This window comes from Pituophis catenifer, unplaced genomic scaffold (assembly GCF_029215685.1).
Source record: "Pituophis catenifer annectens isolate HBS135680 unplaced genomic scaffold, rPitCat1.0.hap2 SCAF_6, whole genome shotgun sequence".
NCBI lineage: Eukaryota > Metazoa > Chordata > Lepidosauria > Squamata > Colubridae > Pituophis > Pituophis catenifer.
Genome location: NW_027256886.1, coordinates 95,292,159 through 95,304,865, shown reverse-complemented (window position 1 = coordinate 95,304,865; position 12,707 = coordinate 95,292,159). Strand labels below are relative to the sequence as shown.

The following is a 12,707-nucleotide window of genomic DNA, read 5'->3' as shown; positions in this document are numbered from 1 at the left end:
CAGGCAAGTTGCATTTTAAGTAGTTTCCACTAGATCCCGTTGGTTGGATGATTTACTGCAGTGGAACTGGACAGATTTGGATCCTGGCATTACTGGGGGCTTCCTTCAACCTTGGCCTTTCTGCACAGACATCCAGGGCAAAGGCCAAGAAGCACAGCTTTCTGGGATGGGGATGCACCCAGTGAGGGAAAGAGCATCGGCAGCCCCTCAGAGGGGTCAGGTTTGCCCTCTCCTGCCTGGAGGCTCAGAGCTGCTGCTGTGTAACTGGGCTCATCTGCCCTCCAGAAGAAGCGATGCCAGTCTGGAACTTCTGGTCCGGCTCGAGGCAAGTGAGATTTGAGTCTCTTCTGGCCACCCTGCAGTTCCAAACAGGGTGAGCTGGGAGCGTTCCTCAGCCTGAAAGGTGAGTTCTGCCCAGCCCTTGGGATCCCAATCTCAAAGGGAAACCTCCCACAACAGCTGGAGCGAGGCTGGATGTAGTCCAGAGGAGGAGGCTCTTCTGCTGCCAGAGTCAGGAGGGCTGGCACAACCCCCCCCCTTTGACCCTGACCTGAACCCCAATCAAGAGCTCCAGAGATGGCGGCTCTTGCTCTTTCAGCCAGGGAGGAAGAACTGGCTCCTTGCAAATTTTAATACGAAACTTTGTCTCCTGGTCTAGGAGTGGATGAGAGTGCAGTTATTTTTTGGTTTTCACACTTCACTATTCTTTTACGCAGTTCATGGTTAAAAAACCCCCATGTTTTAAAGAGAAAATTTGTTGAGATTTATGTACTTTGAGGGAACGTATGTTTGAAATATATTGAAACAGATGTTTAAATACATTTTTGTGTGGGTGCGGTTTATTCTTTTTATTCTGTTTTATCACAGTTGAATGCTGAAATGGGATGGAGGAGGCATAGGGGAAACGGCTCATAGTGAGACAGGCTGGACACAGATGAAGCCATCCATGCTCCCCCCCCGCCCCCGTTGGACGTGGCTGCCTTTCAAGGGTTCAGAGGCAAGCTGGGAGCTCCACAGCAGAAGGAGTAGGCACAGAGAGGATGGAGGCGCACACATGTGCCACACACCCAGGGCGAAGCACAGGTGGGTCATAAAATGAGGGGCTCTGCCAAAGCCTCACATAACTTGTGCAGACTCTGGAAGGCATTGTAATCAGGAAGAGGTAGACCAAGATGCTCCCTGGCCTGGCTCAGTGGAAGAAGGGGGGGGTCCAAAGCAGTGCTCTGCTTCAAAGTTTTTTACACTACCCTGCCTTTATGACTGCTAGAAAGCCAAGGTTTAAAGTATATTGGGGAATCTAGCCGAGATCAACCAACCAAGAATTCAAGCAATTAATGGCTAGACTAGCTCTTGGACAACCCTTCCTTGACTCTGCTTTGAAGAAGCCCAGATCGACCGGGCTCTCTTTTCAAGGGATTCCCTTGGACGGCAGGATCCCAAACATCATTACCTAAAATGTTCTCCCCTTCTTCTAATCTAATGGCTGTGGCTGAAGTTCTCGCAACCCCTGTGGAGACTCATCTGCATGCCAACGTTACTGATGGTGCATGGGAGGCTTCCTCTGGGACCGAAGGACAGTCGGGCAGCCTGTAAGAGATTGAGCGCTGCAGTTCGTAACCGACAGGCCGGCCTTGAGACAGGAAAGCCGCACTCGGCTGCGAGGGTGGAGTTGCTCCGAAGGGTCGAGGCAGGACCCAGCAACCTCAGGCTGGGGGGGAATTGGGACTTTTTGATCATAGTTGGCTTCTGTCCCATGAAAGTGGATGTAACCCCCTCCCCAAAAGCTGCCTTCAAAATATAAGCAGAGGAGGAAAGGCAGAGAGAGACAAATGCAAAGTTTAAAAAGCCCTTAATATCCAGAGCCTCCTTTTTTGCACTAAAAAAACAAAAGGAAAAGGGGAAAAAAGTGGCAAATAAAAAGGAGCTGTTTAATTTTTTTTTCTTTAAAAAACAGCACATGATACGCGGAAAATAAGAACTTACATAAATTATACAAATGAAATTGACACGGGTCATTCTTGTTTCTGAAGCAGATATGTACAGTCTATTTTGTGTTTACTTTTTCTGTTCTGATAGTGTTAAGATGAAAGTTGACACAGTTTTTCTATACATTGCATTGATTTGAACTCTGAAATGGTACCCAAAGAAGCAACCTCCCCAGGTGGCGTTTCCTGCCTTCCGGATTTATCTGAAAGGTTTCAAGGCTGCTGCCCGGGGGTGGGGGTGGGGCAAACCGAGAGGGCCCTTCCTCTGAGTTGGGGCCCAGGCGCACCTGAGCCTCGGCTGCCAGGAAACCCTAACCCCCTGCAGCCCTCTGTGCAGCAGGAGGCACACCAGTGAGGAGGCTCGGAGGAAGCCCAGCAGTCTGGCCTCAAGCCCAGCTAAGCGGGAGCCGCGTCTCAGTCAGACCCAAAGCGCTCAGCAGGGAGGAGCAAAACCGCTTATTGGTTATCACAAATATTGATATACTTGTTTGCAAGACAGGATTGCGGGCTGAAGGAATGTCATTTGCAGGATGTCATTTTTCAGGAGCATTTACAACTTTGTGCTCGGGTGTACAGAGGAGAGCTGGGAGGGGGGGAAAGCAGGCTGGGGGTTCAGAGCTGCCAAAGGATAAACGCTATTGTGCAAAAGGTCCCCGTAGGAGCTGCCCACAGGGGAGGCTGCCGCCAAGTGCCGGTAAAGCTGCTGAGAGCTGCCTGGGGAGGTGAGGAACTGTCTGTGCACCATGAAGGAGTGGAGCGCAAATGGCTGCACCAGGGGGGAGAGGGCGGCCTGGTTTTTCAAGTACTGCAGGGGGTGGGAATAACCAGTTGCGGGCATGCGGCTGCCCAGGCCGCCGCACAGGGACCCTGGATACAAGCTTGTGAAGATGGGGCTGGAGAGGGGGAACTTGTGGCCCTCCAGCGCCCCGCCTGGGGGTGGGCCATGCACTGGCTTGCTGCCCTCCACGTCCTGCTCTTTGGAAGGGGCTTCCTTTGGTAAGCGCAAGGGCGAGACTGCTCGGACTTTCTTCTCCAAAAGGCCTTTGTCCAGGTCCTCCAGGCTGCGCTTCAGAGGGCGAGCTGCCCCGATGCCCGGAGCCATGGCTTTGTGGCTCAGGACTGGGTGTACCATCCCATCCAACTTTCTTGGGGCTGGCAGCTTGCAGGCCCTCAGGAGGGGCTCCCCCTGTTTCTTTGGGGCGGAGACCGTCATTGGGGAGACCCGACAAGCCTTTGGATTGCCATCCACGCTTAGAGTCTGACCAGTCAAGGAGTGGAACCGGGTGGCGCTTTTGCTCTCCTCTGCCCCCTTGGGTGAACCCCGCAAGAGAGGGGCTCCCAAGGTTTTTGTTGTCTGTTTGTGGCCCCCTTTGGGAAGACTCAGATCTGTGGGCTGATCATCTGAGGAGGTTTCCCGGGAGGTCTTGTTCTCTGGCTGGTGCAAAGGGGGATGGTAGCTGAGTAGTCGCCTGTCCTGAAGTTTATGGGGAGGGAACCCGGCAGCATTTTCCCCGTACATGTCTCGGGGGAAGTACTTGGAGCACGGCTGGCTCCCTAGGTGCTCAGCACGCCTATAGAGGCTATGGAGGGGAGGGGAGGCATAGAAGTCCGCCAGGAAGCCTGGCATGTGCGAGTGGTGCAGGGCCCTCCTCTCATTCATTCGCTCCTTCATGTCCTGGATTTCTGACTTTAGCGCGTAGGATTCTGCCAGGGCACTCAAATGCTGCTTGGAAAAATCACAACATTCAGAGTCTGGTTTCTTGAGCAGGGACTCATGTCTGTAGGCATCGTGAGTGGGCCTCCTGTCCTCCGCAGTCTTGGGTTTAAAACTCTGCACGTGTTGGATGACTGATGGCCTGCTGACTGCTGCACTGTCCATCGAATGCCTGGAAGACAGCAGTCCCGGCCTGCCAGACAAGAGGTCGTCTTTGCTGCTGAACTTCTTCTTGCTAATCAGTGGTGGTGGGGAGCCATACGGGTAGTTGCCACAGGATAGGGCTGCCCCACTCACCTGGGAGAGGAGCTTCTTTTTTGCCAGAGGGGACATGATGCCTGGGTTGCCCTTGGAGTAGAGCAATGGGGTGGAACCAAACCCGGGGTCCCCATTGAAGGGACTCGGGAGGTCCTTCTCCTTGAACATGTCAAAGTTCTGCACCACCAGCACTTTGGGGTTCTGCTTCAGGGCACTGTGGATGTCCTCGCTGCCCAACTGATCCACTTTCACCGTGCAGTTGGCAATGTAGTCCGCCATCTCTGGGATTTTATCATCTTCCATCTCATTCTGACTTGGGAGGGGCAGCTGGAGGCTGGAGAAGTTGGTGAATGGAATTGCCTGGGCCTCCTCCTCGAGGCCGTCTGCAAAACATGACACCCCACATAGTTCCTGTTTGGGCTCCTCCTGCAGCTCCTCCAGTGGCGGGCTTCTGATCATGGCTTCAGGGGAGACCAGAGATGCGTCAGCCAAGGGCTCCTCCTCTTCCAAGAAGGCCACTCTAGGGGCCGTCGGAGGGGAGAGCTGAGACCCTTCGGCAGAGAGGTTCATGGCTTCTGCTGCAGTCAGGTCCGATAAGCTTTTCTGCAATGAGCATTCTTGATTCTTCTCTTTGGCCGATGAACCCTAGTAAAAGATTTGGAGAGAAAACTGTGAGAAAACACCACCAAGACAAGCATCTTATCTGCAAACAAAGCCCTCGGCCCTTGTGCTAAAGCCTGCAGGATTTTCTAGTGGCCTCCACAAGAGTTTTCCACTTGGGGAAGAATTAGGACTCAGCCCCCCTCTTCTATCCCACCATAACGAGCAGGCAAAGCTATGTTCCTGATCTGCATCTTCAGTGTTGTATGGAGACCCAACAACCTTCATGGAAGGCCCACCTGCCAATTAAGGGACGGTTGCTGCTGCTGGGTTCACGGAGCAGCCCAGGGAGACAGAACCCAATCCCAGCCAAAATGGATCCTCAATCTCTGTTTTAGATTTAAGCTTTCAATGCCCTTTCTATAAAGAAGGATCTCTCTTAGGGTGTCTGGAAGGGGGTCAGTGTGGACCGAGGGAAGAGCTGGAGGGAAACCAGGCCAATAGATTGGGAAAGATGCCCAGGAGGGACACAGAAAGCTCCCCTCCCCCTTCTGGGCAGGGCAGTCTTGGGCTTTCCCTATGGCGAGTGTTCCTTCAGACCATTTTGCTAAGAATCTCCCCCTTCAGTTCCCTCAGTCCATCCATTTACACAGAGAGTGAAGCTGAGGCCATTCGTGTGCTTCACCTGAGGAGCAGCTGCCTGACAATCCTGACAATCCTGCAATCCTGCACCGGTTGGAAGAGTTGGGGGTGGGGGGCACTGTGTTGCGGTGGTTCTCCTCCTTTCTCTCCGACTGGTCGCAGTCTGTGTTGACAGGGGGGCAGAGGTTGACCCCGAGGTGCCTTATATGTGGGGTGCCACAGGGGTCGGTCCTCTCGCCCCTTCTGTTCAACATTTATGTAAAGCCACAGGGTGAGATCATCCATGGTTTCGGGGTGAAGTACCACCAGTACGCTGATGACACTCAGCTGTACATCTCCACCCCGGACCACCCCAATGATGCCCTTGAAGTGATGTCCCGGTGCCTGGAGGCCGTGCGGATCTGGATGGGGAGAAACAGACTCAGGCTCAACCCATCCAAGACCGAATGGCTGTGGTTTCCGGCGTCCCAATATAGTCAGTTGGTGCCATCACTGACTATTGGGGGCGAGTCGTTGGCCCTCAAGGAGAGGGCTCGCAACTTGGGTGTACTCCTGGATTCACAGCTGTCTTTAGAAGAGCACTTGACAGCTGTGACCAGGAGGACTTTTCATCAGGTTTGCCTGATCCGCCAGTTGCGTTCCTTTCTAGATTGGGACTCCTTACGTATGGTCACTCATGCCCTCGTCACTTCCCACCTGGACTACTGTAATGCTCTCTACATGGGGCTCCCCTTGAGGAGCACCCGGAGGCTCCAACTGGTGCAGAGTGCGGCCGCGCGGGTGGTTATGGGAGCGACGTGGCACTCCCATGTAACACCTCTCCTGCATGAGCTGCACTGGCTCCCGGTGGTCTTCCGGGTGCGCGTCAAGGTTTTGGTTACCACCTTTTGGCCAAACAGTGTCGACTGGCGGCCCCCAGGGGGAGAGCCTTCTCTGTGGGGGCACCTACTATTTGGAATGAGCTCCCCCCGGAGATACGGAGGATCCTGGATCTACGCACCTTCGGCCGCGCCCTCAAGAGTTTCTTATTTCAACAGGCTGGCTTGGCCTAACTCCTCCCTTTTAACTTTTTAAATTGTAAATTTTAAATCTGTCTTAAGTATTGGGGGTGTTTTAATTTGTTCCGGGCCAAATTTATTTAATGTGGTTTTATATTGTTTTTTTTAATTTTGTAATCTATGTGTTTTATTTTTTGGCTGTTCACCGCCCTAAGTCCTTCGGGAGTAGGGCCGTATAGAAATTTAATAAAATAAAAAATAAATAAATAAAATAAAATCACCTTCCTTCCCCAGCTGTCTTTAGGCAGGAGGCCCTGACCACAGCGTGATGGACTAAGCCAGAGGTCTTCAAACTTGGCAGCTTTAAGACTTGTGGACTTCAACTCCCAGAATTCTCCAGCCAGCTATGAATTCTGGGAGTTGAAGTCCACAAATCTGAAAGCTGTCAAGTTTGGGGACTCTTGGGCTAAGCTAAGCTGCTGTCCTTCTCCCTCTCTTTCTCAGGCCCAAAGAGAAAGCAGCAGGAAAGCAGCAGGTGCTGCATTCAGGAGATGGATGGAAGGCAGGAGACAAAGCTCCATCTTCTCCTGGATTGGTGCCTCTGCAGCTGCTTTTAAGTCTCCCTGCGTGTTGAGAAGAATGTGAGGCTGGCAGCAAGAGAGCGTTTTAGCGCTTTAGTCAGCTCTCGTCCCCAAAGAGAGCCACCTGGTGATCAAAATGGAGCGGTACAGATCAAAGAATGAAAAGTTTGGGACACACAAACGGGAACAGGTAGGACTGACCTCTGCTGGATCCTGGGGCTTTGGTGCCTCTTCTCGCTCCTTCTTGTTCTTCATGTTTTCATGTTTGATACGCTTTGTGCCCGTCAATTTTATCTTACTCTCCACCTCCTGAGCGATCTCTTGCTTTCGAGGCTTCACCTGAGGCAACGGCTTGTCTTCCTCCCCTTTAATGTATCTTTCATAGGGCAGGATTAATCTAAAGAACAAATCATCAGTCAGTTACGGAGATTCTCACCCACGGGAAGAAACCATGTCTTAGTAGGGGAAACGTCCTGGAAAAACACCAGGACATCCTTTGGGGAGGCCGGGAAGAGGCAGGCCTGCAGCTGTTTTGGGCAGGGAAGGATCTCCAGCTTGGAGGTCCAGGGTGGGGTCACCACGAGCATTAGGAGGGTCCTCCATGTGGCATTAGGGTAGCCAAGGCCAGTTCCATTCCCAATTCCCCCCCAACTCCCCATCCATGGACCCCTCTCTGTCCTGCTCAAAAGGGAATCTGGTTTTTGGTTTTGCTTTGTTTAAATGAGACGCTCTCCTTTGGTTACATCCTGGATTTCTAAGTCATCAAAGAGACCTTCCTTTGAAAGAACCCTTTGATGCCATCGTAGTCTACAGTTTTTGGTAAGCATTAAACAATTCTCAATGCTAAGGGAATCCTTAGCAAAGGGGATGGTTTTAAAAACTCGGAAATGACATTCACCCCAACATGATCGTGTACGTGTGTTTGTGTTTGTGTGCGTGTGTGTGTATCTATTTTGTTGCTCCCAATCAGCTGTACACTCACTAGAAGAAAGTCTTAGTATGTTACTAGAATGCTCTATCTGGGGAAGAGATTTTGGATCTCTTTTGAGCTGGTTCAAAAAATCAAAATGAGATTTTGAGTTGGATCAAATCAGCCCTTAGCAAACAAGCTACTTATTTTTCTGAAGTTTGACCCTTTAAGTCAACCGAATTAAGCTTTTATTTTTAATGCCATTTTGGGTCACTAAATAAAGTTGGTCTACGCACCCATGAGAATTCCCCAACCTGGACCCCCACCTGTAAAATTTGGGGCACTGAATTTTCCATTAGCAGAGGAGATATTGGTGTGCTGGAAAACCGAGGAAGGCTGAGGGGATGCAGAGGCAGGCGAGAGACCCTTCTTTACTTGAGGGAAAGCACAAGAGGAGAGAGACTGGGTAGGAACCCCAAGTTTTTATTTTTTTAAAATCCCTGCCTCCTGAATGGTGCCATTCTTTTTTAGAAAATAAATCTCAGTGCTATTTTTCCCCCCTCCCCAGTGTGGCTCTTGATTTAAAAAGGACGAGTTCCTTCGCACTAACGAAAGGGTTACACACACTGGCTATCGGAGTTTCAGCATCTGTGATTAAAGTTTTTATAATGCATTCAATGTGATTAATGAATTACTCATGGTGGGAATAAAATGGGAACTTTTATATAGCAAACATGTTTTTAAAGGCATCTGTGGAAAAAAATGTACTTGGCTTTAGAAACAACATTAATCTGTTCAAATATCAGACTGCTTTAATTATAGTTTAATCTATGGATTCAAAGTAAAAAAATGCTTTTGTTCGAATGCAAATTTTGCTTTCTGGGTTGTTCCAGAATCCACTCCACGTGGTTTAGATTTAGATGTCCCAACGCAGAGAGAGCTGGGATTCGCGTCTTCACAATGATAGAATTTCACATTTTAATAAAGTGCAGCATAATTGATGTTAAATATAAACCTACTTCATGCTCTATTAGAAACCAGAGTCATTAGCTGAGCATGCTTTGCCAGGGCCAAGTGTGGGAGGAGGCGGCTTTTGAGCCCAGCCTCTGCCCCCCCCCCCACGTCCAAAGGAGGCCCAGCCCAGGGGAAAAGTCCTCTTCAGATCCCATTACAAACTGAGTTTAAACATGTTACAGCTGCTGGAACTGGGAAACGTTCCCTCTATGCAGGCTTAGCAAAATAGCAGGGACGCTGCCAAATACTTCCTGCGGTAACATTACAGTGACTGTTTATGTAGTGAAACAAGGAGTAAAACAAGGCTGATGGGGGTGGGGGGAACCGACTGCCCCTCCTGCTCCAGCTCTTCCTGAAGAAGCAAAGGAGAGTTGGCTGGGTTGCTTGCAGAGCAATATTTATCTCTTCTCTGCCATATGTTAAATATTTAAAGAATCAGATTTAGTCAAAACACATTTTTGCAGCAAGATGTGTTAGCACTGCAGAAAAGATTGTTTGATTTGGGTTGCTATGGGAACGTGCAGCCTCTTTGAAATCTGCATATTCGGCTGATAAATCAGCAGCCCAGCAGGGGCCCCAACCTCTGCACCCCCCTCGGGGTTCAGGATCCTCCTTCACAGACCGGTCCAGAAACCTTTCCCCCCGGCCCCCAACAGCCCCAGGAAGCCTGCAGCCTCCTTTGTGATCTGGTCATCGCCAAGGGTGGGTGGTAGCATTCCCCCCTGCCCCCAGGGAAAGGCCAAGGGCCCCTTGCCTGGCTGGTCCCAGGTAGCTGCGCATTGGAATGATGGGGGAAGGTGGAGGCAGCAGGAGGACAGCTCTGCAGCACCCAGACTTTGCGAGGAAGCTCCGCTCAAAAGGAAGCCTGAGGGAATATACCTGACTGATACAACTGAAAGCGCCATGGAGCCCCTCCATGACAACTGTAACTGATGAGGTTTCCAGGGCTAGAATTTCCACTGTTTCTCTCCCCCCACCCTTAATCTCTTTTTTCTCTCTGTTGAAGCCCAACACAGTTACCACAGGATGTGCGATCTTATCATGTCATTATTAGGTGCTGTTACAATACAAGCATAATCCAGTGGATGGGAGACTCAAACCTCCAGCTGCTCTCTTAGTAAAACACAACACCAACATGTATGCGTACACACCCACCCACCCACACACACACCAATATTGCCCAGACAGGAAGAATGCCGCTCTCTGCTTTGCAAATGCAACAGGCCTGAAATGAGCAGCTTGATTAATTTCTGTGTAATTATTGTCACTCAGCTGAAGACTGACATCAACCTCTGTGCAAAATAAAAGGGTCCCCTTCATAACCATAACGAAAATAAGCCAGGAGGGGTTGGTATCCCCCCCCAAGACAGCCCCCCTCCCCAATTGGATGTGGACCCAGGGAAGGCCGAAGGTGGACAGAGGCTGGTGGGGCTTTTCCCTCAAGGTTCCTGGGCTGCTTGCCTTGGCGGCCTCTCCCTCCACAGGGTTTCCTCTCCAAACTGTTCTCAGGACACCAACCCCCCCCCCCATTTTCTGCTGCCCTGCATGGCACCACCTCTCTCTTCCCACAGATTCTTTTGGCAAGTAGGAATAAGGCAGAGGGGTTCTGGCCACAGGAGAATGGATCAGAGCAAGACTTTCAATTTTATGGGGATTTTTTTTTTGGGGGGGGCAATATTTGAGGTGATTTGAAATGATGTATTTTTGGCTTCCAATTTTAAATTTGGTAGGAAACTAAGTTTTCCTGGTTCAGCATTTTGGCACTAAAATCTGCTGGTTTTCTGTCTGTACAACAGAGGAGCCCTTCTGTGGGGTCCAAGCCCCAGTGTAGATTTACCAGCATGGAGAACGGTTAGAAAGACTCCAATATTTACTCCCAGGTTGCTCCCAGATTCCATCTGGTGTGTGCTTTTACCCATAACAGCATTATAAAGTACAGTTCCTATGTTTAAGTTAATAAAATGTATTATTTAAGGGATAATTGCCGTAACTAGAAAATGTAAACAGCCACACATTAAAAAACAATTTTTCCATAGGTAGCAGATTTTGGAACAGCACGGGGCAATTTTTTCTCCTGCAATAATAAAAGAATAACATTTTCCAGTCCACAGCAGAAACAGTAGGGAAGCCTTTGCTATCAACCGAGCTGCTGATTAAATTCAACGACTATGAAAAGCAACATTATCCTTTGCAAAAAAAAAATAATAATCATGGCAACTTCAAAAAAATCCATACAAGCTGATTGAACAAACTGAAACTGCATTAATCCTCACTTAATGCAGCGATAGATGACATTTAATTGCAACAATTTCCCCCTCCCTTTAACGAATAAGGGAAAAAAATCTGTGTAACTGAATGTTGGTTTAAATAATGCAGCTTCTCGTCCTGAGTTTTGAGCTTTCAGTATCCCCTGATATAATGAAAAATTCAGCATACGCCTCTGCAGCGGAAGTCAGAGGTCATCAAATCTATTACAGTAATGTAAGTCATCTGGCGTTCTGCCAAGCTTTGGGAAAAGAAAGGAAAGAAAGGAAGGAGAGGGGAGTGGAGGAAAAGGAGGAGGGCACCGTTTCTCTCTTACCTTCTATCTTACAATGAGTTGAATAAGACAGACCAACAGACGAAACCAGGAATACTTATGGGCTGTGTGTGTGTGTAATGTGTTTCTTCTTCACTGCCAACAGATCATTTTATGTTTACAAATTCTCTAGGACTTTTCCTCACTTCCACCAAAAGCAGAAACTTCCCATTAAAAAGATGGATTTCACGGCATTTCAAACATGTCTTCATTGCTGGGATTTCATAAACAATGCGGGGATAAAAACACGCAGACCCACTCATGTCATGCTCTCTGGCCAACATGGTTTCTCCTCTTGAAGAGGGCGTGTGAATGTGAATGGCTCCTATCCCAATGAATGCTTGTGCCACAAGACTGATCTGGAGTCAAACTCTTCATAGCATGCAGCTCTTTATGGAAACCATAAAGTCATCACCACCACCAACCCCAGCATTGGCCAGCCAGAATCCTTGGGATTTGGGCAGCATATGAGATTAAGTAACAACAGCCGCCGCAGCCCCAAAGGAGGCCAGCCAGAAACCATTTTTAAGGCTCTTTGATGAGGGACCAATGCTAGAACTGTGCCAGGAGAGCCTGGCTTCGCAGCATTTCCCATCAGAGGCATTTTAATAGCAGAATGAAAAGTATGACCACAAAGGCCTTTGAGTCACTGGTCAAGCTTCAGCTTCATCCTGGCTTCCAAGGGTTGGGGAAGACAACTATTTGAATGGGTTATTACGGCCCTTCTAGGCCAATCAGGACTGGAGAAGCAGCGGATTTGCTTCTGAGTCACCAATTAGGGCAGGAGCTGCATCAACTGCAGATCTGGAAGACACTGCCAGTGGTGGTCACTCAGTGGGCCAAAGTCTGACATCTAAATCTCAGCCACCTGTTAAGACCTCTGCTGCAATAACCGGTCCCTGTAGCCTCTTGCATCAAGGAAAAATATATAAACACTAGAATTCAGCATAACAAATGGAAACATGATAAGGCAGAATTTCAACTGCCTCTGGAGGTAATTATTTCTAAGAGACAGAGATAGCCGTATGGACATAAATAATAAATCATTAATTCTCCCCATGGAAATGATCCAAACCCTTAGAAATAGGATTAAAAAAAGCAAAGAAATGTAGGTGTTCATTACTTAGCCATCTGCTTCCTCTAAAGCAGGGGTGTCAAACTCGATTTCATTGAGGGCTGCATCAGGATTGTGTTTGACTTCGGGGGTGGGTGGGCTGGGCATGCCCAGAATGGGCGTGGCCAGTTTGACATCATTCCTGACGGCGCCTGTGGTGGCCCAAGCACTCTGCCAGTGAAAAACAGGTTCCTGAGCTCCATTTTCGGCTGCTACGGCCTCCTGCAACTCTCTGCCAGTGAAAACGGAGCCTGGGATGGCCATGTGCGGCCCTCCCAAGCTCCGTTTTTACTGGCAGAGGGTTGCAGGAGGC

The 12,707-nt window shown here is 49.5% G+C and overlaps 1 protein-coding gene across 1 annotated transcript in view; it reads right to left on the bottom strand.

Moving 5' to 3' along the window:
• Positions 1–1,971: 1,971 nt before the first annotated feature.
• ARID5B (AT-rich interaction domain 5B) overlaps positions 1,972–12,707 on the bottom strand; it is a 133,794-nt gene continuing 123,058 nt past the window's right edge. Inside the window, exons 9-10 of the mRNA XM_070944897.1 lie at positions 6,980–7,175; positions 1,972–4,602 (exon numbers count right to left, since the gene is read on the bottom strand). Of these exons, the coding sequence (XP_070800998.1) occupies positions 2,536–4,602; positions 6,980–7,175 (2,263 nt within the window). The 3' untranslated portion in view covers positions 1,972–2,535. The remainder of the gene's footprint in view (positions 4,603–6,979; positions 7,176–12,707) is intronic.